Source organism: Oncorhynchus nerka, linkage group LG19 (genome assembly GCF_034236695.1).
Source record: "Oncorhynchus nerka isolate Pitt River linkage group LG19, Oner_Uvic_2.0, whole genome shotgun sequence".
Taxonomy (NCBI): Eukaryota; Metazoa; Chordata; class Actinopteri; order Salmoniformes; family Salmonidae; genus Oncorhynchus; species Oncorhynchus nerka.
Window position 1 is genome coordinate 30,487,993 of NC_088414.1, and position 27,571 is coordinate 30,515,563.

General features: G+C 42.6%; 1 protein-coding gene across 2 annotated transcripts in view; it reads left to right on the plus strand.

Moving 5' to 3' along the window:
* LOC115101370 (neuronal migration protein doublecortin-like) overlaps positions 1 to 27,571 on the plus strand; it is a 121,852-nt gene that overhangs the window by 68,856 nt on the left and 25,425 nt on the right. For both annotated transcript variants that reach the window (XM_065004861.1, XM_065004862.1), the window contains exons 4-6: positions 19,554 to 19,656; positions 21,447 to 21,503; positions 23,853 to 23,930. In XM_065004861.1, coding sequence (XP_064860933.1) covers positions 19,554 to 19,656; positions 21,447 to 21,503; positions 23,853 to 23,930 — 238 coding nt within the window. The remainder of the gene's footprint in view (positions 1 to 19,553; positions 19,657 to 21,446; positions 21,504 to 23,852; positions 23,931 to 27,571) is intronic.

Here is a 27,571-nt window from a genome sequence, read left to right on the forward strand (position 1 = left end):
GTGACTGAGCCTAAGAGTGACTAGAGAAGGCCAGCCAACCCTGGTATACAAAGTGCAGTGGTGCGTAAGGGTTTTTCAGTTTAAAATAAATCTCAAAGTGCCATGGTAAAGAGTGTCAAACACTGAGCGGAAGCATTCATATATAAAATATCCCCATAGTCTAGTAAAGGCATAAATGTAGGTGATACTAGCCTCCTTCTGGCTTCAAAAGAAAACCAGGCCTTATTCCTAAAATAAAATCCCATTTTCAGCTTCAATTGTTTTGTAAGTTGTCGAACATGAGAGCATATGAAAGCTGGTGTTTCAATATTCCCAGTTAAGAAGTTTTAGTTTGTAGTTATTATAGGAATTATGACGCGTCGACTCTTTCTCTCTGTACCATTTGTATTGCCTTTTGACTATTGGATGTTCTTATAGGCACTTTAGTATTGCCAGCCTAATCTCAGGAGTTGATAGGATTGAAGTCATAAACTGTGCAAACGCAGTAAAGTGCTGTTTGAATGAATGCTTACGATTCTGGCAAATTAATTACGGTCTTCACACAGTTGGCAACGAGCCAGGCTGCCCAGACTGTTGCATATACCCTGACTCTGCTTGCACTGAACGAAGAGAAGTTACATAATTTTCAGAGTTAATATTGCCTGCTAAAATGAATTTATTTTAACTAAATATGCAGGTTTAAAATATATACTTCTATGTATTGATTTTAAGAAAAACATTGATGTTTATGGTTATGTACATTTGTTCAACGATTGTGCTTTTTTCGCGAATGCGCTTTTGTTAAATCATCACCCGTTTGGCGAAGTTGGAGGCTGTGATTTGATGATAAATTAACAGGCACCGCATTGATTATATGCAACGGAGAACAAGCTAGTTAACCTGGTAACATCATCAACCATGTGTAGTTAACTAGTCATTATGTGAAGATTGATTGTTTTTTAAAAGACAAGTTTAATGCTAGCTAGCAACTTACCTTGGCTCCTTGGTCCTTTTGACGCTGCACTCGCGTAACAGGTGGTCAGCCTGCCACGCAGTTTCCTCATCGGCCATAATCGGCATCCAAAAAGGCCAATTACTGATTGTTATGAAAACTTGAAATCGGCCCTAATAAATCTGCCATGCAGATTTAATCGGTCAACCTCTAAACTGTATTGCTCCTTTTGTCTGTCTGCTGGATTCTCATCACTCTAATAATGACCTCTGACTCATCCAGAGTGACCCTGAACAAAAGCATGGGGGAGTGGGTGTGGGACAGAGACAAATATGAACCATAGTCATACTGTGGATTGCTTCACCCCCGCAGCCCCCCTCTCCTCCCGCTCTGCATTGATTTCATTAACGGTGCAGCTGGGGAGCCCGGCCAGCCTTGATGGGCTGTTGTCAACAAAGGGTCTGACACCTGGATCCCCCAGAGACCTCCAAAGACCCCCATTTACATCCCATCTCCATCAGCACTACCTAGGGATGTAGTGGGGGGCTGGGTTGGGGGTTAGAGGGACCCCATCACGATCCCCATCTGAGAAATGATTGACTGGCTGAGAGGCATCCTTTAACCTCTTGAGTGTAGGGGGCAGTATTTTGATGTTTGGATGAAAAACGTACCCAAATGAAACTGCCTATTTCTCAGGCCCAGAATCCAGAATATGCATAGAATTGATTAGGATATAAAACACTCAAGTTTCCAAAACTGTCAAAATATTGTCTGTGAGTATAACAGAACTGATATTGCAGGTGAAAACCTGAGGAAAATCCAACCCGGAAGTGCTGTTTTTCCTGAAACCTCTCTGTTCCATTGCATGCCTTCCCTCCATTTAAAGGGATATCAACCAGATTCCTTTCTCTATGGCTTCCGCATGGTGTGAATAGTCTTTAGACAAAGTTTCAGGCTTTTATTCCGAAAAATGAGCAAGAACGATTACATTGCATCAGTGGATGGCTGGGTGCCAGCAAGAGTTTTGCAATGTCTGCAGCTTGGAGCAGACATTTTCTCTCTCTGTCCTATTGAAAAATCTATGGTCAGGTTAAAATATTATCGATTATTTATTGTAAAAACAACCTGAGGATTGATTATAAAAAACGTTTGACATGTTTCTACGAACTTTACGGATACTATTTGGAAATTTCGTCTGCCCGGTCTTGACCGCTCCAGCCTGTGGATTTATGAACAAAACGCGCCAACCAAATGGAGGTATTTTGGATATAAAAATCATCTTTATGGATCAAAAGGAACATTTATTGTGTAACAGGGAGTCTCGTTAGTGCAAACATCCGAAGATCATCAAAGGTAAGTGATTCATTTTATTGCTTTTCTGACTTTCGTGACCAATCTACTTTGCTGCTAGCTGTTTGTAATGTTTTGTCTGCTGAGAGAGATGTCCTAACATAAACGCTTGGATAGCTTTTGCTGTAAAGCTTTTTTGAAATCTGACACGCCAGGTGGATTAACAACAAGCCAAGTTGTGTTTTGCTATATTGCACTTGTGATTTCATGAAAATGTAATATTTTTAGTAATTTAATTAGAATTTGGCGCTCTGCAATTCAGCGGGATGGGTGTGCCAAGAAGTTGTTAAACGTCACCAATATAGCTACATCCCTGTTAAATGTCACTGCAATTGTAAGATTAAAGGAAATAGAAAAGTTATTTATTTTTAAGCTTACAATATTGTGTTCAACAGACACTCCATTCATTCGATGAAAGAGTTCAGTTAATTAGAGGTCTACAACGACAAAGCAAGCAAGAAAGGGATTATATATACCGTGATTTCCGGACTATAAGCCGCTACTTTATTCCCACACTTTGAACCTCGCGGTTTATACAATGACGCGGCTAATTTATGGATTTTTCCCTCTTTCACAAGATTCATGCCGCCAAAAAACTGAGCACCGTCACATAATGTGACGTAAATCAAGCGCGCTCAAACTTCCCATCATTCTGATTACGGTAGTCATTTTGTCACCCTCATCATGGCAAAGACACGGAGAAATGCATATGATGCAGCTTTCAAGTTGAAGGCGATCGATCTGGCTGTTGGAAAAGGAAATAGAGCTGCTGCACGGGAGCTTGGCCTTAATGAGTCGATTATAAGACTTTGTAAACAGCAGCGTGAGGAACTGACTCAGTGCAAAAAGACAACAAACCTTTCAGAGGGAAGAAAAGCAGATGGCCCAAAGTATTTGCAGCCACTCGACATCAGTGTAAATTGTGCATTTAAGGTGGTGCTCCGTGTTCAGTGGGAGGCTTGGATGACAAGTGGGGAGAAATCCTTCACTAAAACGGGCCGCATCAAGTCTGCCAGTGGGTCCTGACAGCGTGGAGCATTGTCAAAAAATCCACTATCATCAACGGGTTTCGAAAGGCTGGACTGCTGCGTGTTGAAGGGGCAGCATGAGCTCAGCGGGGTATTTGCCTCCGGATGAAAGTGACGAGAGCGACAATGAAAACGATCCAACATCGGATGAAGCAATTCTGAGGCTATTCAACTCCGACACCGAAGGAGATGACTTCAGTGGTTTCAGTGCACAGGAGGAGGAAGATAGTGACCAATGACTTTACTGGTAGGCTACTGTTTAATTTTTGGTACAAGCCGTGTTTCGTTAAAGCCTATTTATTTTTGTTACAAGCCGTGTTTCGTTAAAGCCTATTTATTTTTGTTACAAGCCATGTTTCGTTTAAAGGCTGTGTAAAGTTCATTTGTTTCAATGTACCGGTAGGCACCTGCGGCTTATAGACATGTGCGGCTTATTTATGTACAAAATACATATTTTTTAATAATTCAGTGGGTGCGGTTTATATTCGGGTGCGCTTAATAGTCCAGCAATTACGGTAGTCATTTTGTTTGACCCTAGGGTTTGTGGTAGAAGTCGACCGATTTTATGATTTTTCAACGCCCATACCAATACCGATTATTGGAGGACCAAAAAACGATACCGATTAAATCGGCAGATTAAAAAAATTATATATATTTATATATATATATTATTTATTAAAAAAAAATATTTGTAATTATGACAATTACAACAATACTAAATGAACACTTTTTTAAACTAATTTAATCAATTTAGCCTCAAATAAATAATGAAACATGTTCAATTTGGTTTAAATAATGCAAAAACAAAGTGTTGGGGAAGAAAGTAAAAGTGCAATATGTGCCACGTAAGAAAGCTAGTGTTTAAGTTCCTTGCTCAGAACATGAGAACACATGAAAGCTGGTGGTTCCTTTTAACATGAGTCTTCAATATTCCCAGGTAAGAAGTTTAGGTCGTATTTATAATAGGAATGTAGGACTATTTCTCTCTATACGATTTGTATTTCATATACCTTTGACTATTGGATGTTCTTATAGGCACTTTACTATTGCCAGTGTAACAGTATAGCTTCCGTCCCTCTCCTCGCTCCTACCTGGGCTCGAACCAGGAACACATCGACAACAGCCACACTCGAAGCAGCGTTACCCATGCAGAGCAAGGGGAACAACTACTCCAAGTATCAGAGCGAGTGACGTTTGAAACGCTATTAGCGCGCACCCCGCTAACTAGCTAGCCATTTCACATCGGTTACACCAGCCTAATCTCGGGAGTTGATAGGCTCGAAGTCATAAACAGCGCAATGCTTGAAGCATTGCTAAGAGCTGCTGGCAGAACGCACGAAAGTGCCGTTTGAATTAATGCTTACGAGCCTGCTGGTTGCTACCATTGCTAAGTCAGACTGCTCTATCAAATCATAGACTTAATTATAACACAATAACACACAGAAATACGAGCCTTAGGTCATTAATATGGTCAAATCCGAAAACTATCATCTCGAAAACAAAACGTTTATTCTTTCAGTGAAATACAGAACCTTTCCGTATTTTATCTAACGTGTGGCATCCATCAGTCTAAATATTCCTGTTACATTGCACAACCTCAATGTTATGTCATAATTATGTAAAATCCTGGCAAATTAGTTCAACAAGCCAGGCTGCTCAAACTGTTGCATATACCCTGACTCAGCGTGCAATGAACGCAAGAGAAGTGACACAATTTCACCTGGTTAATATTGCCTGCTAACCTGGATTTCTTTTAGCTAAATATGCAGGTTTAAAAATATATACTTCTGTGTATTGATTTTAAGAAAGGCATTGATGTTCATGGTTAGGTACACATTGGAGCAACGATACGCACCGCATCGATTATATGCAACGCAGGACACGCTAGATAAACTAGTAATATCATCAACCATGTGTAGTTAACTAGTGATTATGATTGATTGTTTTTTATAAGATAAGTTTAATGCTAGCTAGCAACTTACCTTGGCTTCTTACTGCATTCGCGTAACAGGCAGGCTCCTCGTGGAGTGTAATGTAAGGCAGGTGGTTAGAGCGTTGGAATAGTTAACCGTAAGGTTGCAAGATTGAATCCCCGAGCTGACAAGGTAAAAATCTGTCGTTCTGCCCCGTTTCTAGGCCATCATTGAAAATAAGAATGTGTTTTTAACTGACTTGCCTAGTTCAATAAAGGTGTAAAAAAAGATATATTTTATATTTTCAAACCCCACTGAGCCTCTGTAATCCGAAGATTAGCAATGCTAACAAGTACAAGTAAAATCCCATAGACAATGCTAACGAAATGCTAACAAGCAAATTGCAAACATTTTATACAATCTCTAACCTAAACTATTTGAAGGACAGACATCCCAGCTCACGAAGTTATATAAAACAAAATGCTACTCACCGTTTGCTGCATGCACAAAACAAATATTAGACAGCAAGGCTCTTGATCCAGGAGGGGATTTTCTGCTGTTACCAAGCAAAGCTTGATTTTGGAAGAAGCTAACCACTTTGCTAGATAGCTAACTACCTACTAAATTAGCAAATCAAATGCACAACCTCTGACCGTTTAGCACATTTTAGACAGTTAGACTTAATAGTTATAACATTTCTAGCTGGCAAACATTTAGTTCTAAAATGCCATACCCTAACTACAGTAGATCACCTGACACGTGCTGCACAACAGTGAGTGACTCACAAGGTTCCGGTCTCATGTTGTGTGTTTGTAAACAAACACCACATGACTGGGAACTGCCGGTAAGCTTCATAATGAAATATTATGTGACAGGTGAAATGAAGAACACGATTTTCTTTATCGTCTAACATATTGTAAAAGTTGACTGCAGGTCTTTACTTAAAAGTAGCTACAAATATTTAAATGTATTAAAAAAAAGCTTCAAAGAAATAGTTTAGATGCTATTGAGAAAGTATCCCGTGGCTCTTTCTGAATAGCCTGGTATACGGTATGTACGGTACACTGCCCAAGCCTAGAAGGCTGAAGGAGATCTGCCTCATTAGATAACATCTTAGATACATTCACCTGTCTCCTGTATACTGAACATTTCAGTTCCTCCTAATACAATGTCTTGATCTGGGAGGTTAGTCTTTTAGCCCATGTCTTAGTCAGTCCTTTGCTATCCACACAATTTATAATCCTCAACCATCTACAATTTAAGTGGTATTAAACACAAGGTTTTAAATAATTCTAGGAGCTTGCCCCATAGCTATTCAACTAATCTCAAACCTTGCACAATATTATAAGCAACATTTAAAAAATTAACACACAGTCAGCATTTTAAAATCACTTGCGAGAAATAGAGAATGTTAATGAAGTATGAGACTGGCCCTCTTTTTGGAGCACAAGTTTACTACTGAATTTCCCTGCTCTTTCTTTGTGTAGCTGCTACTGTAATATTGTTACTGATCAGTGGCGGCCCGCCAATCAGGGAGTTAGAGGCGGCACTCCACATGTGACTGTTAAAAATATATACAGTACCAGTCAAAAGTTTGGACACATCTACTCATTCAAGGGTTTGTCTTTATTTGGACTATTTTCTACATTGTAGAATAATAGTGAAGACATTACAACTATGAAATAACATATATGGAGTCATGTAGTAACCAAAAAAGTGTTTAACATATTTTAGATTTTAGATTCTTCAAAGTAGCCAACCTTTCCCTTGATGACAGCATTGCATACTCTTGGCATTCCCTCAACCAGCTTCATGAGGAATGCTTTTCCAACAGTCTTGAAGGATTTGATCACTTGTTGGCTGCTTTTCCTGCACTCTGCAGTCCAACTCCAAAACCATCTCAATTGGGTTGAGGTCGGGTGATTGTGGAGGCCAGGTCATTTGATGCAGCACTCCATCTCTCTCCTTCCTGATCAAATAGCCCTTACACAGCCTGGAGTTGTGTTTTGGGTCATTGTCCCGTTGAAAAACAAATGACACGAAGCCCCGCCGTTCCACCATGACTGGTCTGCCGACGTAACTCCATCAGCTGTGCCCCCAACGGCCTTTGCCAGACGTCGGCGCAGGCGCTTCTACTAGCCCCGGCCTGCTAACTTTAAAGCCATGTCTACAGCTTGCTAGGTAGTAAGGACTACCCAGCGGCTTCCCTGTTTAACCTATTGTTGTTCACTGGACCCTATGATCACTTGGCTACATAGTTGATGCCTGCTGGACTGTTCATTAATCACGGTACTCCATTTTGTTTATTTTTGTTTATCTGTCGACCACAGCCTCGAACTCAGGCCCTGTGTGTAGTTAACTGACCCTCTCTGCCCATTCATTGCAATTTTACCTGTTGTTGTTGTCTTACCCGTTGTTGTCTTAGCTAGCTCTCCCAATCAACACCTGTGATTGCTTTATGCCTCGCTTTGTCTCTCTCAAATGTCAATATGCATTGTATATTGTTGTTTAGGATAGTTATCATTGTTTTAGTTTACTGCGGAGTCCCTAGTCCCACTCAACATGCATGCCTCAGAGACCTCCTTTTTCCGACCTCCCACACATGTGGTGACCTCACGCAGCATAATTAGTACGTCCAGAGATGCAATCTCTCTTATCATCACAAAATGCCTGAGTTTACCTCCACTGTACCCGTACCCCACCATAACCCTGTCTGTACATTATGCCCTGAATCTATTCTACCATGCCCAGAAATCTGCTCCTTTTATTCTCTGTCCCCAACGCACTAGATGACCAGTTTTGATAGCCTTTAGCCGTACCCTCATCCTACTCCTCCTCTGTTCCTCGGGTGATGTGAAGGTTAACCCAGGCCGTGTGTGTCCCCAGGCACTCTCAATGGTTGACTTCTGTAACCAAAAAAGGCTTGGTTTCATGCACGTTAACATCAGAAGCCTCCTCCGTAAGTTTGTTTTTCTCACTGCTTCAGCACACTCTGCCAACCTTGATGTCCTTGCCGTGTCTGAATCCTGGCTTAGGAAGGCCACCATTCCATCCCCGACTACAACATTTTCCTTCAAGATAGAACTGCCAAAGGTGGTGGAGTTGCAATCTACTGCAGAGATAGCTTGGAAAGTTCTGTCATACTTTCCAGGTCTATGCCCAAACAATTCGAGCTTCTAATTTTAAAAATGAATCTCTCTAGAACTAAGTCTCTCACTGTTGCTGCCTGTTATAGACCCCCCTCAGCTCCCAGCTGTGCCCTAGACACTATATGTGAATTGATTGCCCCTCATCTTTCTTCAGAGTTCATTCTGTTAGGTGACCTAAACTGGGATATGCTTAACACCTCGGCACTCTGCCAACCTTGATGTCCTTGCCGTGTCTGAATCCTGGCTTAGGAAGGCCACCATCCCACCATTCCATCCCCGACTACAACATTTTCCTTCAAGATAGAACTGCCAAAGGTGGTGGAGTTGCAATCTACTGCAGAGATAGCTTGGAAAGTTCTGTCATACTTTCCAGGTCTATGCCCAAACAATTCGAGCTTCTAATTTTAAAAATGAATCTCTCTAGAACTAAGTCTCTCACTGTTGCTGCCTGTTATAGACCCCCCTCAGCTCCCAGCTGTGCCCTAGACACTATATGTGAATTGATTGCCCCTCATCTTTCTTCAGAGTTCATTCTGTTAGGTGACCTAAACTGGGATATGCTTAACACCTCGGCAGTCCGACAATCTCAGATTCCCTCAATCTCACACAAATTTTCAAGAAACCCACCAGATACAACCCTAAATCTGTAAACATGGGCACCCTCATAGATATTATCCTGACCAACTTGCCCTCCAAATACACCTCTGCTGTTTTCAATCAGGATCTCAGCGATCAGTACCTCATTGCCTGCGTCCGCTATGGGTCCGCGGTCAAACGACCAACCCACATCACTGTCATCCGCTCCCTAAAACACTTCTCTCTGGAGACAGCAGGAGCGGTAGAGTTACTCTGAATGATCGGCTATGAAAAGCCAACTGACATTTACTCCTGAGGTGCTGACCTGTTACACCCTCTACAACCACTGTGATTATTATTATTTGACCATGCTGAACATTTGAACATCTTGGCCATGTTCTGTCATTGTATATAGACTTGTTTTTTTTTACTGTATTATTGACTGTATGTTTGTTTTACTCCATGTGTAACTCTGTGTCGTTGTATGTGTCGAACTGCTTTGCTTTATCTTGGCCAGGTCGCAATTGTAAATGAGAACTTGTTCTCAACTTGCTTACCTGGTTAAATAAAGGTGAAATAAAAAATAAATAAATAAAAAATCTCCACCCGGCACAGCCAGAAGAGGACTGGCCACCCCTCATAGCCTGGTTCCTCTCTAGGTTTCTTCCTAGGTTCTGGCCTTTCTAGAGAGTTTTGAGATAGAACTTTGAGATATCAGCTGATGTAAGAAGGGCTTTATAAATAGTAGAAAGAGGAGGAAAGGAAGCGCTACTAAGGTACACAATTGTACATTTTGGTAGATAGAAGGTGCTCTTTGGTAAAAGGGGTAAATCAAAAAGAAAGGAGGACCAAAGCACTCTTCATATAATTAATTAAAATGCCTTTATTAGTATGGCATGTTCAATAGAAACAAAGGTTTTTTTTAAACGACGCGTTTCGGCTGCATGGCCTTTGTCAGGGAGTACAAAAAAAAGGAATACAAGGTCCTCTTTTAAACAGCTTATCAATTAGCCCTAATTGGAAGAGGGAGTGGTTACACAATTGATTGGACACACCTAGTAAGCAATACTATACACATTGAAATACTGTAGCTATGTTATCATAAAAATACAACTCAAAACTAGAAGTATCAGAACACTAAAAGGTAGTTCTAACCTTAAATATGACTGGGAGAAGTGTCAAGAATAAGAAAGCTATATATTCCATAGTACACTAGAACACAGCAAAACATGAACAACAGTCTAACCATAGCTGAGGGCAATAAAGCAAAATGTCCACTAGATGAAAGCAAATGGACCCATCACGACCCTACAGGAAGGGTGAGAAATCCATATCTTCATTTAAACCAGGGTATTTAGTGGCCAGTAGTTTGTAAATCCATATCTTCATTTAAACCAGGGTATTTAGTGGCCTGTAGTTTGTAAATCCATATCTTCATTTAAACCAGGGTATTTAGTGGCCTGTAGTTTGTAAATCCATATCTTCATTTAAACCAGGGTACTTAGTGGCCTGTAGTTTGTAAATCCATATCTTCATTTAAACCAGGGTATTTAGTGGCCTGTAGTTTGTAAATCCATATCTTCATTTAAACCAGGGTATTTAGTGGCCTGTAGTTTGTAAATCCATATCTTCATTTAAACCAGGGTATTTAGTGGCCTGTAGTTTGTAAATCCATATCTTTAAACCAGGGTACTTAGTGGCCTGTAGTTTGTAAATCCATATCTTCATTTAAACCAGGGTACTTAGCGGCCTGTAGTCTGTAAATCCATATCTTCATTTAAACCAGGGTATTTAGTGGCCTGTAGTTTGTAAATCCATATCTTCATTTAAACCAGGGTATTTAGTGGCCTGTAGTTTGTAAATCCATATCTTCATTTAAACCAGGGTATTTAGTGGCCTGTAGTTTGTAAATCCATATCTTCATTTAAACCAGGGTACTTAGTGGCCTGTAGTTTGTAAATCCATATCTTCATTTAAACCAGGGTACTTAGTGGCCTGTAGTTTGTAAATCCATATCTTCATTTAAACCAGGGTACTTAGTGGCCTGTAGTTTGTAAATCCATATCTTCATTTAAACCAGGGTACTTAGTGGCCTGTAGTTTGTAAATCCATATCTTCATTTAAACCAGGGTACTTAGTGGCCTGTAGTTTGTAAATCCATATCTTCATTTAAACCAGGGTATTTAGTGGCCTGTGGTTTGTAAATCCATATCTTCATTTAAACCAAGGTATATGGTGGCCTGTAGTTTGTAAATCCATATCTTCATTTAAACCAGGGTATTTAGTGGCCTGTAGTTTGTAAATCCATATCTTCATTTAAACCAGGGTATTTAGTGGCCTGTAGTTTGTAAATCCATATCTTCATTTAAACCAGGGTACTTAGTGGCCTGTAGTCTGTAAATCCATATCTTCATTTAAACCAGGGTACTTAGTGGCCTGTAGTTTGTAAATCCATATCTTCATTTAAACCAGGGTATTTAGTGGCCTGTAATTTGTAAATCCATATCTTCATTTAAACCAGGGTATATGGTGGCCTGTAGTTTGTAAATCCATATCTTCATTTAAACCAGGGTATTTAGTGGCCTGTAGTTTGTAAATCCATATCTTCATTTAAACCAGGGTATTTAGTGGCCTGTAGTTTGTAAATCCATATCTTCATTTAAACCAGGGTACTTAGTGGCCTGTAGTTTGTAAATCCATATCTTCATTTAAACCAGGGTATTTAGTGGCCTGTAGTTTGTAAACCTCGTTGCAACTCCCCTCCAAGTCTCCGACCACTACCTTGTATCCTTTTCCCTCTCGCTCTCATCCAACACTTCCCACACTGCCCCTACTCGGATGGTATCGCGCCGTCCCAACCTTCGCTCTCTCTCCCCCGCTACTCTCTCCTCTTCCATCCTATCATCTCTTCCCTCTGCTCAAACCTTCTCCAACCTATCTCCTGATTCTGCCTCCTCAACCCTCCTCTCCTCCCTTTCTGCATCCTTTGACTCTCTATGTCCCCTATCCTCCAGGCCGGCTCGGTCCTCCCCTCCCGCTCCGTGGCTCGACGACTCATTGCGAGCTCACAGAACAGGGCTCCGGGCAGCCGAGCGGAAATGGAGGAAAACTCGCCTCCCTGCGGACCTGACATCCTTTCACTCCCTCCTCTCTACATTTTCCTTTTCTCTCTCTGCTGCTAAAGCCACTTTCTACCACTCTAAATTCCAAGCATCTGCCTCTAACCCTAGGAAGCTCTTTGCAACCTTCTCCTCCCTCCTGAATCCTCCTCCCCCCCCCCCCCCTCCTCCCTCTCTGCAGATGACTTCGTCAACCATTTTGAAAAGAAGGTCGACGACATCCGATCCTCGTTTGCTAAGTCAAACGACACCGCTGGTTCTGCTCACACTGCCCTACCCTGTGCTCTGACCTCTTTCTCCCTCTCTCTCCAGATGAAATCTCGCGTCTTGTGACGGCCGGCCGCCCTACAACCTGCCCGCTTGACCCTATCCCCTCCTCTCTTCTCCAGACCATTTCCGGAGACCTCCTCCCTTACCTCACCTCGCTCATCAACTCATCCCTGACCGCTGGCTACGTCCCTTCCGTCTTCAAGAGAGCGAGAGTTGCACCCCTTCTGAAAAAACCTACACTCGATCCCTCCGATGTCAACAACTACAGACCAGTATCCCTTCTTTCTTTTCTCTCCAAAACTCTTGAACGTGCCGTCCTTGGCCAGCTCTCCCGCTATCTCTCTCAGAATGACCTTCTTGATCCAAATCAGTCAGGTTTCAAGACTAGTCATTCAACTGAGACTGCTCTTCTCTGTATCACGGAGGCGCTCCGCACTGCTAAAGCTAACTCTCTCTCCTCTGCTCTCATCCTTCTAGACCTATCGGCTGCCTTCGATACTGTGAACCATCAGATCCTCCTCTCCACCCTCTCCGAGTTGGGCATCTCCCGGCGCGGCCCACGCTTGGATTGCGTCCTACCTGACAGGTCGCTCCTACCAGGTGGCGTGGCGAGAATCCGTCTCCACACCACGTGCTCTCACCACTGGTGTCCCCAGGGCTCTGTTCTAGGCCCTCTCCTATTCTCGCTATACACCAAGTCACTTGGCTCTGTCATAACCTCACATGGTCTCTCCTATCATTGCTATGCAGACGACACACAATTAATCTTCTCCTTTCCCCCTTCTGATGACCAGGTGGCGAATCGCATCTCTGCATGTCTGGCAGACATATCCGTGTGGATGACGGATCACCACCTCAAGCTGAACCTCGGCAAGACGGAACTGCTCTTCCTCCCGGGAAGGACTGCCCGTTCCATGATCTCGCCATCACGGTTGACAACTCCATTGTGTCCTCCTCCCAGAGCGCTAAGAACCTTGGCGTGATCCTGGACAACACCCTGTCGTTCTCAACTAACATCAAGGCGGTGGCCCGTTCCTGTAGGTTCATGCTCTACAACATCCGCAGAGTACGACCCTGCCTCACACAGGAAGCGGCGCAGGTCCTAATCCAGGCACTTGTCATCTCCCGTCTGGATTACTGCAACTCGCTGTTGGCTGGGCTCCCTGCCTGTGCCATTAAACCCCTACAACTCATCCAGAACGCCGCAGCCCGTCTGGTGTTCAACCTTCCCAAGTTCTCTCACGTCACCCCGCTCCTCCGCTCCCTCCACTGGCTTCCAGTTGAAGCTCGCATCCGCTACAAGACCATGGTGCTTGCCTACGGAGCTGTGAGGGGAACGGCACCTCAGTACCTCCAGGCTCTGATCAGGCCCTACACCCAAACAAGGGCACTGCGTTCATCCACCTCTGGCCTGCTCGCCTCCCTACCACTGAGGAAGTACAGTTCCCGCTCAGCCCAGTCAAAACTGTTCGCTGCTCTGGCCCCCCAATGGTGGAACAAACTCCCTCACGACGCCAGGACAGCGGAGTCAATCACCACCTTCCGGAGACACCTGAAACCCCACCTCTTTAAGGAATACCTAGGATAGGATAAAGTAATCCCTCTCACCCCCCCTCCCCCTGAAAAGATTTAGATGCACTACTGTTCCACTGGATGTCATAAGGTGAATGCACCAATTTGTAAGTCGCTCTGGATAAGAGCGTCTGCTAAATGACTTAAATGTAAATGTAAATGTAAATCCAACACTGTCATCTCAGATTTTCAAAATATGCTTTTCAACCATAGCAAAACAAGCATTTGTGTAACAGTATTGATAGCTAGCGTAGCATTTAACGTTATCATTGAGCGGGCAACATTTTCACAAAAACAAGAAAAGCATTCAAATAAAATAATTTACCTTTGAAGAACTTCGGATGTTTTCAATGAGGAGACTCAGTTAGATAGCAAATGTTCAGTTTGTCCAAAAAGATTCTTTGTGTAGGAGAAATCGCTCCGTTTTGTACATCACGTTTGGCTGCCAAAAAACCCCGAAGATTTATCAAAACGCCAAACTTTTTTCCAAATTAACTCCATAATATTGACTGAAACATGGTAAATGTTGTTTAGAATCAATCCTCAAGGTGTTTTTCACATATCTCTTCGATGATATATAGTTCGTGGAAGTCTCCTCTCTCCCCTGAATCACATGGATGAATGCGTGCAGCTTGGAGATTACGCACCAATTTCGACAAAGGACACCGGGCGGACACCTGGTAAATGTAGTCTCTTATGGCCAATCTTCCATTGATATGCCTACAAATACGTCACAATGCTGCAGACACCTTGGGCAAACGGCAGAAAGCGTAGCCTCATTCAGGGCACATTCACAGCCATATAAGGAGACAATGGAAAACAGAGCCTCAAAAATTCTTCTCATTTCCTGTTTGAAGTTTCATCTTGGTTTCGCCTGTAGCATCAGTTCTGTGGCACTCACAGATAATATCTTTGCAGTTTTGGAAATGTCAGAGTGTTTTCTTTCCAAAGCTGTCAATTATATGCATAGTCGAGCATCTTTTCGTGACAAAATATCTTGTTTAAAATGCGAAAGTTTTTTTATCCATAAATTAAAAGAGCGCCCCCTATATCCAAGAAGTTAATGCTCTCTGCTTCAGTGCTGTATGTTGTAACAAAATACACTCTCTCCAATGTATCACGAGGCACCTCCCTTCACAACAAGTTCTCTCTGTCAGCCCTTATACCGGCATCTTTCAGGACCTGAACGCTGTAGCCCCGATTCAAGAAGCGATTCTCCAATTCAGCAGTAATTTCCTCACAATCTTAAATAAGCATGCACCTTTAAAAAAATGTAGAACTAAGAACAGATATAGCCCTTGGTTCACTCCAGACCTGACTGCCCTCGACCAGCATAAAAACATCCTGTGGCGGACTGCAATAGAATCAAATAGATTTCGCGATAAGCAACTGTTCAGGGAAGTCAGCTAGCAAAGGCTAGCTTTTTCAAACAGAAATTTGCAGGCTGTAGCTCTAACTACAAAATGTTTTGGGACACTGTAAAGTCCATGGAGAACAAGAGCACCTCCTCCCAGCTTCCCACTGCACTGAGGCTAGGTAACACTGTCACCACCGATAAATCCACGATAATCGAGAATTTCAACAAGCATTTTTCTACGGCTGGCCATGCTTTCCTCCTGGCTACCCCAACCCCGGCCAACAGCTCTGCACCCCACACAACTACTTGTCCAAGCCTCCCCAATTCGTCGCCAGACCCACTGGCTCCAGGTAATCTATAAGTCTTTGCTAGGTAAAGGCCTGCCTTGTCTCAGCTCACTGGTCACGATAACAACATCCACCCATAGCACACATTCCAGCAGGTATATCTCACTGGTCATCCCCAAAGCCAACACCTCCTTTGGCCGCCTTTCCTTCCAGTTCTCTGCTGCCAATGACTGGAACGAATTGCAAAAATCGCTGAAGCTGGAGACTTATATTTCCCTCACTAACTTTAAACATCAGCTATCCGATCGCTGCAGCTGTACATAGCCCATCTGTAAATAGCCCATCCAATCTACGTACCCCATCTTGTTTTTATTTTATTTACTTTTCTGCTCTTTTGTACACCAGTATTTCTACTTGCACATCATCATCTGCACATTTATCACTCCAGTGTTATTTGCTAAATTGTAATTACTTGCTACTATGGCCTATTTATTGCCTTAGCACCTCACGCCATTTGCACACACTGTCATGACCGTCGTAAGAAGTGGACCAAAGCGCAGCGTGGTGTGAATGCATCATTTTAATGGATGACGAAAACACGAAGTAAACTGAACAAAACAATAAACGAACAACGACCGTGAAGCTATATACAAAATGTGCTGACACAAGCAACTAACATAGACAATCACCCACAACCCACAATGACAAAACAGGCTACCTAAATATGGTTCCCAATCAGAGACAACGACTAACACCTGCCTCTGATTGAGAACCATATCAGGCCGAACACAGAAACAGACAAACTAGACATACAACATAGCATGCCCACTCAGATCACACCCTGACCAAACAAAACATAGAAACATACAAAGCAAACTATGGTCAGGGCGTGACACACACTGTATATAGACTTTATTTTTTCTGTTGTGTTATTGACTGTACGTTTGTTTATTCCATGTGTAACTCTGTGTTGTTATTTGTGTCGCACTGCTTTGCTTTATCTTGGCCAGGTCACAGTTGTAAATGAGAACTTGTTCTCAACTAGCTTACCTGGTTAAATAAAGGTTAAATAAATAAATAAATATAAATAAAATAGTCCCCCTAAGCGCAAACCAGATGGGATGGAGTATCGCTGCAGAATGCTGTGGTAGCCATGCTGGTTAAATGTGCCTTGAATTCTAAATAAATCACAGACAGTGTCACCAGTAAAGCACCATCACACCTCCTCCTCCATTCTTCATGGTGGGAACCACACATGCGGAGATCATCCATTCACCTATTCTGCATCTCAAAGACAGAGGTTGGAACCAAAATTCTCAAATTTGGAATCATCAGACCAAAGGACAGATTTCCGGTCTAATGTCCATTGCTCGTGTTTCGTAGACCAAGCAAGTCTCTTCTTATTATAGTCCTTTGGTAGTGGTATTTTGGCTGATTTATTTAGATTTTCCCATGATGTCAAGCAAAGAAGCACTGAGTTTGAAGGTAGGCCTTGAAATACATCCACAGGTAACACCTCCAATTGACTCAAATGATGTCAATTAGCCTATCAGAAGCTTCTAAAGCCATGACATCATCTTCTGGAATTTTCCAAGCTGTTTAAAGGCACAGTCAAGTTAGTGTATGTAACTTCTGACCCACTGGAATTATGATACAGTGAATTATAAGTTAAATAATCTGTCTGTAAACAATTGTTGGAAAAATGACTTGTGTCATGCACAAAGTCCTAACCGATTTGCCAAAACTATAGTTTGTTAACAAGAAATCTGTGGAGTGGTTGAAAAACTAGTTTTAATGACTCCAACCTAAGTGTATGTAAACTTCCGACTTCAACTGTAGATACTTTTGTACCTGTGTCCTCCAGCATCTTCAGAAGGTCCTTTGCTGTTTTTCTGGGATTGATTTGCACTTTTCGCACCAAAGTACGTTCATCTCTAGGAGACAGAACACGTCTCCTTCCTGAGCGGTATGATGGCTGTGTGGTCCCATGGTGTTTATACTTGCGTACTATTGTTTGTACAGATGAACGGATGAACCAGACTTTTGGAGGTCTACAATTTATTTTCTGAGGTCTTGGCTGATTTCTTTTGATTTTCCGTGATGTCAAGCAAAGAGGCACTGAGTTTGAAGGTAGGCCTTGAAATATATCCGCAGGTAGCACCTCCAATTGACTCAAATGATGTCAATTAGCCTATCAGAAGCTTCTAAAGCCCTGACATAATTTTCTGGAATTGTCCAAGCTGTTTAATTAAAGGCACAGTCAACTTAGTGTATGTAAACTTCTGACCCACTGGAATTGTGATAGTGAATTATAAGTGAAATAATCTGTCTAAACAATTGTTGGAAAAATGACTTGTGTCATGCACAAAGTAGATGTCCTAACCGACTTGCCAAAACTATAGTTTGTTAACAAGAGATTTGTGGAGTGGTTGAAAACACTGTTTTAATGACTCCAACCTAAGTGTATGTAAACTTTTTGTATGTAGACTTCAACTGTATGTATATATATATCATTCATTCATTCATGGATTATGTTTTAAATGCTCATGAAAGTGTGTAAATTGTTCCTGTTTCTAAAATCTATTGTTCAAAACAAGCTGTTCAGTTACTTACTTCTCTGCCCCTCTGTGACTCTGACAGCAGCTCCGCTGGCGCTACATTGCTTGGATTGTTTTTACAGCTATTTGCTATGAGGGGGAACTGCCCCAATGAAATCGCAGGATTTCATAGCATAAAATTTAACAGCACAAAGTTAATGGACTGTCCTGGGCCACTCAAATGTTCGCTCAGTCAGAACTTCTGGATCTGTTCTAGTCTCCCTCCCATTGAGTCTCTCGCGCCATACGTGTTACTTCCGCATGTGAAACTTTATCTGCTCTATTAGGTACAATTAACGTGTTTATTAGCATGTAAATAAATAATCATAACAGTCATGGGAGCCTGGGACCTGATCAACCGTACATCTACATCCAATATCAGTCGAAGGACAGAGGGATACACTATCTAGAACCTTCTCATCGCAGATCTGGTAGGACAAAAAAGCATGACTGTGGCTGTTCTACTGTAGGTGACAGGGTGACATGTTGTGTGGACTAAATCATCATAAAACCGGGTGTATCACAAAGCATTATCAAATGAATTACCCAGCTACAGTCATTTTGAGAAACATTGAGAAATGGTTTGGTTGATTTTTTTGCGGGGTCAAATTAGCCAGTTATGTGCTGTACCTTTTTGATAAGCAGCTAGCTAGCTAGTTAGCTACCATGCCAATTTCCAACAAATATCCCAGCTAGCACATAACATTCTGAGAACAATATGCTTCTTAGATCTTGGTGAGAGCTTTGTTGTCCATTGGTTATTTTGCATAGAATCTTCGCACATTGTATGGGAATAGTGCAGAATAGTTGCTTGTCTTTGGAACATTCTCAGCAGATTTAAGGAACTTGACATTTCATTTGGTTTTTGACATGCAACATTGAAATGGGTGTATTTATGCTGTTGTTCAAATGCATTGATTGCTTTATACAGTAGCTATATCTTCTCAAAGAAACTACCAGTAGTTTGAAAACTTGGCATCATATTTCTCTCATGCTACTTTGTTGACACTCCAAACACGGGGCGGCAGGATAGCCTAGTGGTTAGAGCATTGGACTAGTAACCGAAAGGTACAAGGTACAAATCTGTCGTTCTGCCCCTGAACAGGCAGTTAACCCACTGTTCCTAGGCCGTCATTGAAAATAAGAATTTGTTCTTAACTGACTTGCCTAGTAAAATAAAATTTTAAAAAATAAAAAATCCTGTACCCCGCCCCCCGGGTATTCAGCCAATCTGCTCCCGCCACTGTTAGTAGCATGATGTGACCTGGGAGAAAATGAGGAGTCAAGGAGGTAGTAGTGCTGAGATGTTACACTGGTCAATGTCTAAGATGGATTTATTTGACATCTGATATGTGTTGTTGCAGGCCTGCGTTCTCAAATGGTATTGTCTCTCTGCTCCTCCAGGTCACCTGTCTTCAGGATTTCTTTGGTGATGATGATGTCTTCATTGCCTGTGGCCCTGAGAAGTTCCGCTATGCCCAGGATGACTTCTCTCTGGATGAGAATGGTGAGAGCAGCCACACCAGTAGTCACTAACTACACCACTGTAGCACCAGTAGTCACTAACTACACCACTGTAGCACCAGTAGTCACTAATTACACCACTGTAGCACCAGTAGTCACTAACTACACCACTGTAGCACCAGTAGTCACTAACTACACCACTGTAGCACCAGTAGTCACTAACTACACCACTGTAGCACCAGTAGTCACTAACTACACCACTGTAGCACCAGTAGTCACTAACTACACCACTGTAGCACCAGTAGTCACTAACTACACTACTGTAGCACCAGTAGTCACTAACTACACCACTGTAGCACCAGTAGTCACTAACTACACCACTGTAGCACCAGTAGTCACTAACTACACTACTGTAGCACCAGTAGTCCCTAACTACACCACTGTAGCACCAGTAGTCACTAACTACACCACTGTAGCACCAGTAGTCACTAACTACACCACTGTAGCACCAGTAGTCACTAACTACACCACTGTAGCACCAGTAGTCACTAACTACACCACTGTAGCACCAGTAGTCACTAACTACACCACTAGTCACTAACTACACCACTGTAACACGGCTAGCCCCCCTTCACACCACTCTCACTGAACCACTGTTCCCTGCTTAAGTCCCTGGGACCAGAACCTGTTTCCCTCATACACTGCAAAAGTCACTGATTTACTGTGGTCAAATGTTCTCTAATCTGTCAATGTGATTGTGTTCTCTCTCACACACACACACACACACACACACACACACACACACACACACACACACACACACACACACACACACACACACACACACACAGTGCAGATAGGAACTTGCAGCTCTGATTTAGAAAGGAAATCATCTCTCTGAAATATATAGTTAAATAAAATATCAGCACCCCAGAACCCCAGAAAATCCAGATTTAGGCTGGAGGCCGGACTCAGTTATGTCAACATACAGCTCAGTCCACATGTAGATTATGGTAGCTAGCTGTTCAATGGAGTGACTGGCAAATACATCACATAGCCTTCTTCTTTTGTCTCCTTTTGGAGTTTTTTCTTTATAGGTCTTTCAAATCAGTATTGCACTAGAGCTCATTATTTAGATGGTGTTTATGTAAATGAGGTTTTAGACATGTAAATAGAGTGGTAAGTAGTCTCTAGGGCACCTCAAATGCCAAACAGGATCAGGTACCGCCAGGGCCATAATGGGAAGGACTTAAGAATGGCCATTCTATGTGTTCCTCACATCACATTTTAAAGGACAGGCCTACATGTAGGACAGGCATTTCCAGGCTACACTAGAACAGATGCCTCTTACATACCAGAATAAATATAGTGTGTGCCACTGTGTATTCATGTGTGTGTGTGTAGTGAATGTAAATGTAAAGTATTGGTCTGCTGTGTTGTGTGCAGTAAGCAGCAGGGAAAGATAAGTCTGGGTGGAGGAACAGCCATTCATCTTGTTGGTGACAGGTTGAGATCATTGGTGCTGATACTGACTCTGAGTGGAGGAGAGAAGTAGAGCTACACTACCCAGCCTGGCCACTTCCTACAGGTGTTTTAAAGGTTATTTTCACATAATAGCTACACAGGCCACTGCACATTCAGCTCCCTCTCCCAAACCCCGTCACACCTCTCTATAGCAGAGAGCTGAGGGAAAATCATATACATGATTACGGTATCAGTGTAGGATTGATATGTTTTAGGCAGGGTCTATTTCCTAACCCCCTGCCTGTCCTCTGGGTCCTTGACTGAAGGAGTTGGCCCGTGTGCTTTAATGTTGTGGTTCCTTTCTTTCAGCGCTCTACCCCTCTGGAACCAAACCCAAATCAGCCCAGGGGGCCTTTAATAACCAAGGTCAGTGGGGTCATGCCGACATCACACTGACATCATATTATGTCTGCTGGAGACCACTGAGTTGGCCTGGGTGGGGCCAGGAGCGAGGAACGGAGTGGCCCTGTCTTTCACACACTGCACTGGTCCAAACTGATACAGCACCGTCAGAGATAATCCAATCCTATCACCATACACAGACATATTTGGTATAGATTTGGATCCTGTTGCTTAATCGGATTTACACATAAAAATGTATCCAGTTTTGATGGCCATTGCAGGAGACAGAGGGGAGTATATGTAGCTCAGTATTTAATAAGCATCACTACACGCAGAATTGGATCACCTTCAATTGGCCCTGGCAAATGTGGACTGAACTCCAAGCCCTTTAATTAACCCTTTAAAAGTCTAAATACATAAGGCTATTTCAGATAAGTCAACTCTGTCATTTTAACAACACTTCTGTCATCTTTGGGTCATACAATTTCCTCTCCCTGGGGGTGTAGCAGAGCATTTCATAGACTAAACCACTCTTCCAGACAGGGGCGGGGTGAGCGTGGTGTAGAGGGGAAGTGAGTGTCTAATATGCTCTTTAGGTGTGAAGGATTTTTGAATACCCGGCGGCATTTCACACGAGCACTGGCACACAGACATCTGGCTGTGTGACTCCTGGTGCATGAAGGTTAGGAGAGAGAAGACAAACAGACACTGTGTGATCAGCCCTCTGCAGGCAGGAAAGACAGACAGGGAGGAGGGTGGAGGGATGGACACGAGAGGAGGGTGGAGGGATGGGCGCTAGAGGAGGTATGAGGGCTGAGCGCTAGAGGAGGTATGAGGGATGGGCCCTAGAGGAGGTATGAGGGATGGGCCCTAGAGGAGGTATGAGGGATGGGCCCTAGAGGAGGTATGAGGGATGGGCCCTAGAGGAGGGAGGAGGGATGGGCGCTAGAGGAGGTATGAGTGATGGGAGCTAGAGGAGGTATGAGGGATGGGCGCTAGAGGAGGTTTGAGGGATGGGCGCTAGAGGAGGTATGAGGGATGGGCGCTAGAGGAGGGAGGAGGGATGGGCGTTAGAGGAGGGATGGGCGCTAGAGGAGTGAAGATTTTTAGAGAGGAGAGTAGGGTGGAGGAATAGAAAAGCACCGTAGTACTGAGAGGAAGGCAGAGGAGGAGTGGAGAGGTGAGCAGAGGGAGGAAAGGAGGATGTCTAGCAGTCTTTGTGGTTGTCGGCTTCATGCTGCACTCTTTACACTTATTAATGCAATGACCCAAAATAAACTGCATGACACACACACAACTACTGTACAGACAGTAAACCTCACCGCTCTGCATACTGTCTACAGACAGTAAACCTCACCGATCTGCATACTGTCTACAGACAGTAAACCTCACCGCTCTGCATACTGTCTATAGACAGTAAACCTCATCGCTCTGCATACACAATATATAATTGCTGTACACACAGAAACCACATAGACTGAAGCTCACTATGAAGCTAGTCTTTGTACAACAGAGACCACCAAACTACCCACCTTGCTGAAAACATTTCAGCAACAATGGACTTCATTAAAGACACATCTGTATGCCATTTGGTAATCAATTAACATTTTACATTGTCCATGTCAATCTGTTTGTATGAACGTCTATTTCTCTGTCAATGCTGCCTTTCACATGAAAGATGCTACTGTGATTACGGTTTGTCTGATGCTCACACACTGTCTGTCTGTCTGTCTGTCTGTCTGTCTGGGGTGTGTGTCTGTCGGTCTGTCTGGTCTTTCTGTCTGTCTGTCTGTCTGTCTGTCTGTCTGTCTGTCTGTCTGTCTGTCTGTCTCTGGTGTCTGTCTGTCTGTCTGTCTGTCTGTCTGTCTGTCTGTCTGTCTCTGGTGTGTGTGTGTGTCTGTCTGTCTGTCTGTCTGTCTGGTGTCTGTCTGTCTGTCTGTCTGTCTGTCTGTCTGTCTGTCTGTGTCTGGTGCGTCTGTCTGTCTGTCTGGTGTGTCTGTCTGTCTGTCCGTCTGGTGCGTCTGTATGTCTGGTGTGTCTGTCTGTCTGTCTGGTGTGTCTGTCTGTCCGTCTGGTGTGTCTGTCTGTCCGTCTGGCCTGTCTGGTCTGTCTGTCTGTCTGTCTGGTGTGTCTGTCTGTCTGTCTGGTGTGTCTGTCTGTCCGTCTGGCCTGTCTGTCTGTCTGTCTGGTGTGTCTGTCTGTCTGTCTGTCTGTCTGTCTGTCTGTCTGTCTGTCTGTCTGTCTGTCTGGTGTTTCTGTCTGTCTGTCTGGTGTGTCTGTCTGTCTGTCTGTCTGGTGTGTCTGTCTGTCTGTCTGGTGTGTCTGTCTGTCTGTCTGTCTGTCTGGTGTGTGCGTCTGCGTTTCTCTTCACAGAAGGGTGCAGGATGATGAAGAAGAAAGGTTCTAAGAGTCCAGGTCCGATCCGGCGCAGCAAGTCTCCTGCTGAATCGAGTGAGCTCATTGTTGTCTCATCTCCTATGTGACTCCATGTTGGCCCACATAGACTTTAAAACAGATTCTGCTACTCACCTTTACTATGAGCATCCATCCACCCACCCTGATTCTAAACGCAGCTAGATTTAAACCAACTGACATGGATGCATGTGGTTATTATTGTTTTTACGTGTCATTATCATCATGTGAATTTCTGTTGTATTGATTTTGTTTCATACATTTTTTTAAATGTTGAATTATATGTCTGTAATTTGCATGTTGTTGTCCAGGATTTGATTGCACAGTCAGGGTGTTTAAACCCTGGTGCCTGTTGTTGTCTGTTCTGTCTGCAATGTCTGTCTATACTGTGAGTGAGACAGTGAGGCAGACAATGTTTACTGGTGGGCACTGCCCTCTAACCTCAACACAACACTTTCTGCATGCTGTGTTGCCCAATACCCCCACTAATAAATCAAAATGGGGACACAAATAAATCCAGCCTTCGTTTGATCAGGATAATGTGAGCAGATTATGAATTACAAAATGATACTAATCCAGATCTGCTTTCCTTAAGCATTGGTGAAAATATGAAATATGAAAAGGAAACAAAGGTAGTGGAGGATTGTAAATACCTCACATCTGTCTCTAGAGCTTGGAGCTATTATTATCCGTGACAAACGCTGTCTGTGTCAAGGAGGGGGCCAACAAGATAGATAGACAGAGATTTGAAGAGAACAATCAGGAGTAAGCAGCAATCTCCCTCAACTACTAGACCTGTTATAACTACTGAAACTGTTATAACTACTAGACCTGTTATACCTACCGGACCTGTTATACCTACTAGACCTGTTATAACTACTAGACCTGTTATACCTACTAGACCTGTTATACCTACTAGACCTGTTATAACTACTGGACCTGTTATACCTACTAGACCTGTTATACCTACCGGACCTGTTATACCTACTAGACCTGTTATACCTACCGGACCTGTTATACCTACTAGACCTGTTATACCTACTAGACCTGTTATACATTATAGACCTGTTATAACTACTAGACCTGTTATACCTACCGGACCTGTTATACCTACTAGACCTGTTATACATTATAGACCTGTTATAACTACTAGACCTGTTATACCTACCAGACCTGTTATACCTACTAGACCTGTTATACATTATAGACCTGTTATAACTACTAGACCTGTTATACCTACTAGACCTGTTATAACTACTAGACCTGTTATACCTACCAGACCTGTTATACCTACTAGACCTGTTATACATTATAGACCTGTTATAACTACTAGACCTGGTATACCTACTAGACCTGTTATAACTACTAGACCTGTTATACCTACCAGACCTGTTATACCTACTAGACCTGTTATACATTATAGACACATTATAGACCTGTTATACCTACTAGACCTGTTATACCTACTAGACCTGTTATACCTACTAGACCTGTTATACCTACTAGACCTGTTATACCTACCGGACCTGTTATAACTACTAGACCTGTTATACCTACCGGACCTGTTATACCTACTAGACCTGTTATACATTATAGACCTGTTATACCTACTAGACCTGTTATACCTACCGGACCTGTTATACCTACTAGACCTGTTATACCTACTAGACCTGTTATACCTACTAGACCTGTTATACCTACTAGACCTGTTATACCTACCAAACATGTTATACCTACTAGACCTGTTATACCTACTAGACCTGTTATACCTACTAGACCTGTTATACCTACTAGACCTGTTATACCTACCAAACATGTTATACCTACTAGACCTGTTATACCTACTAGACCTGTTATACCTACTAAACCTGTTATACATTATAGACCTGTTATACCTACTAGACCTGTTATACATTATAGACCTGTTATACCTACCAGACCTGTTATACCTACCAAACATGTTATACCTACTAGACCTGTTATACCTACTAGACCTGTTATACCTACTGGACCTGTTATACCTACTAGACCTGTTATAACTACTAGACCTGTTATACCTACCAAACATGTTATACCTACTAGACCTGTTATACCTACTAGACCTGTTATACCTACTAGACCTGTTATACCTACTAGACCTGTTATAACTACTAGACCTGTTATACCTACCGGACCTGTTATAACTACTAGACCTGTTATACCTACTGGACCTGTTATACCTACCGGACCTGTTATAACTACTAGACCTGTTATACCTACCGGACCTGTTATACCTACCAAACATGTTATACCTACTAGACCTGTTATACCTACTAGACCTGTTATACCTACTGGACCTGTTATACCTACTAGACCTGTTATAACTACTAGACCTGTTACCTACCAAACATGTTATACCTACCGGACCTGTTATAACTACTAGACCTGTTATACCTACTAGACCTGTTATACCTACCAAACATGTTATACCTACTAGACCTGTTATACCTACTAGACCTGTTATACCTACTAGACCTGTTATACCTACTAAACCTGTTATACATTATAGACCTGTTATACATTATAGACCTGTTATACCTACCAGACCTGTTATACCTACCAAACATGTTATACCTACTAGACCTGTTATACCTACTAGACCTGTTATACCTACTGGACCTGTTATACCTACTAGACCTGTTATAACTACTAGACCTGTTATACCTACCAAACATGTTATACCTACTAGACCTGTTATACCTACTAGACCTGTTTTACCTACTAGACCTGTTATAACTACTAGACCTGCTATACCTACCGGACCTGTTATAACTACTAGACCTGTTATACCTACTAGACCTGTTATACCTACCGGACCTGTTATAACTACTAGACCTGTTATACCTACCGGACCTGTTATACCTACCAAACATGTTATACCTACTAGACCTGTTATACCTACTAGACCTGTTATACCTACTGGACCTGTTATACCTACTAGACCTGTTATAACTACTAGACCTGTTACCTACCAAACATGTTATACCTACTGGACCTGTTATAACTACTAGACCTGTTATACCTACTGGACCTGTTATACCTACTAGACCTGTTATACCTACTAGACCTGTTATACCTACCGGACCTGTTGTACCTACCAAACATGTTATACCTACCAAACATGTTATACCTACTAGACCTGTTATACCTACTAGACCTGTTATACCTACTGGACCTGTTATACCTACTAGACCTGTTATAACTACTAGACCTGTTATACCTACTAGACCTGTTATACCTACTAGACCTGTTATACCTACCAGACCTTTTATAACTACTAGACCTGTTATAACTACTAGACCTGTTATACCTACTGGACCTGTTATACCTACTAGACCTGTTATACCTACTAGACCTGTTATACCTACTGGACCTGTTATACCTACTAGACCTGTTATACCTACTAGACCTGTTATAACTACTGGACCTGTTATACCTACCGGACCTGTTATAACTACTAGACCTGTTATACCTACTAGACCTGTTATACCTACTAGACCTGTTATACCTACTAGACCTGTTATACCTACCAGACCTGTTATAACTACCGGACCTGTTATACCTACTGGACCTACTAGACCTGTTATACCTACTAGACCTGTTATAACTACCGGACCTGTTATACCTACCAGACCTGTTAT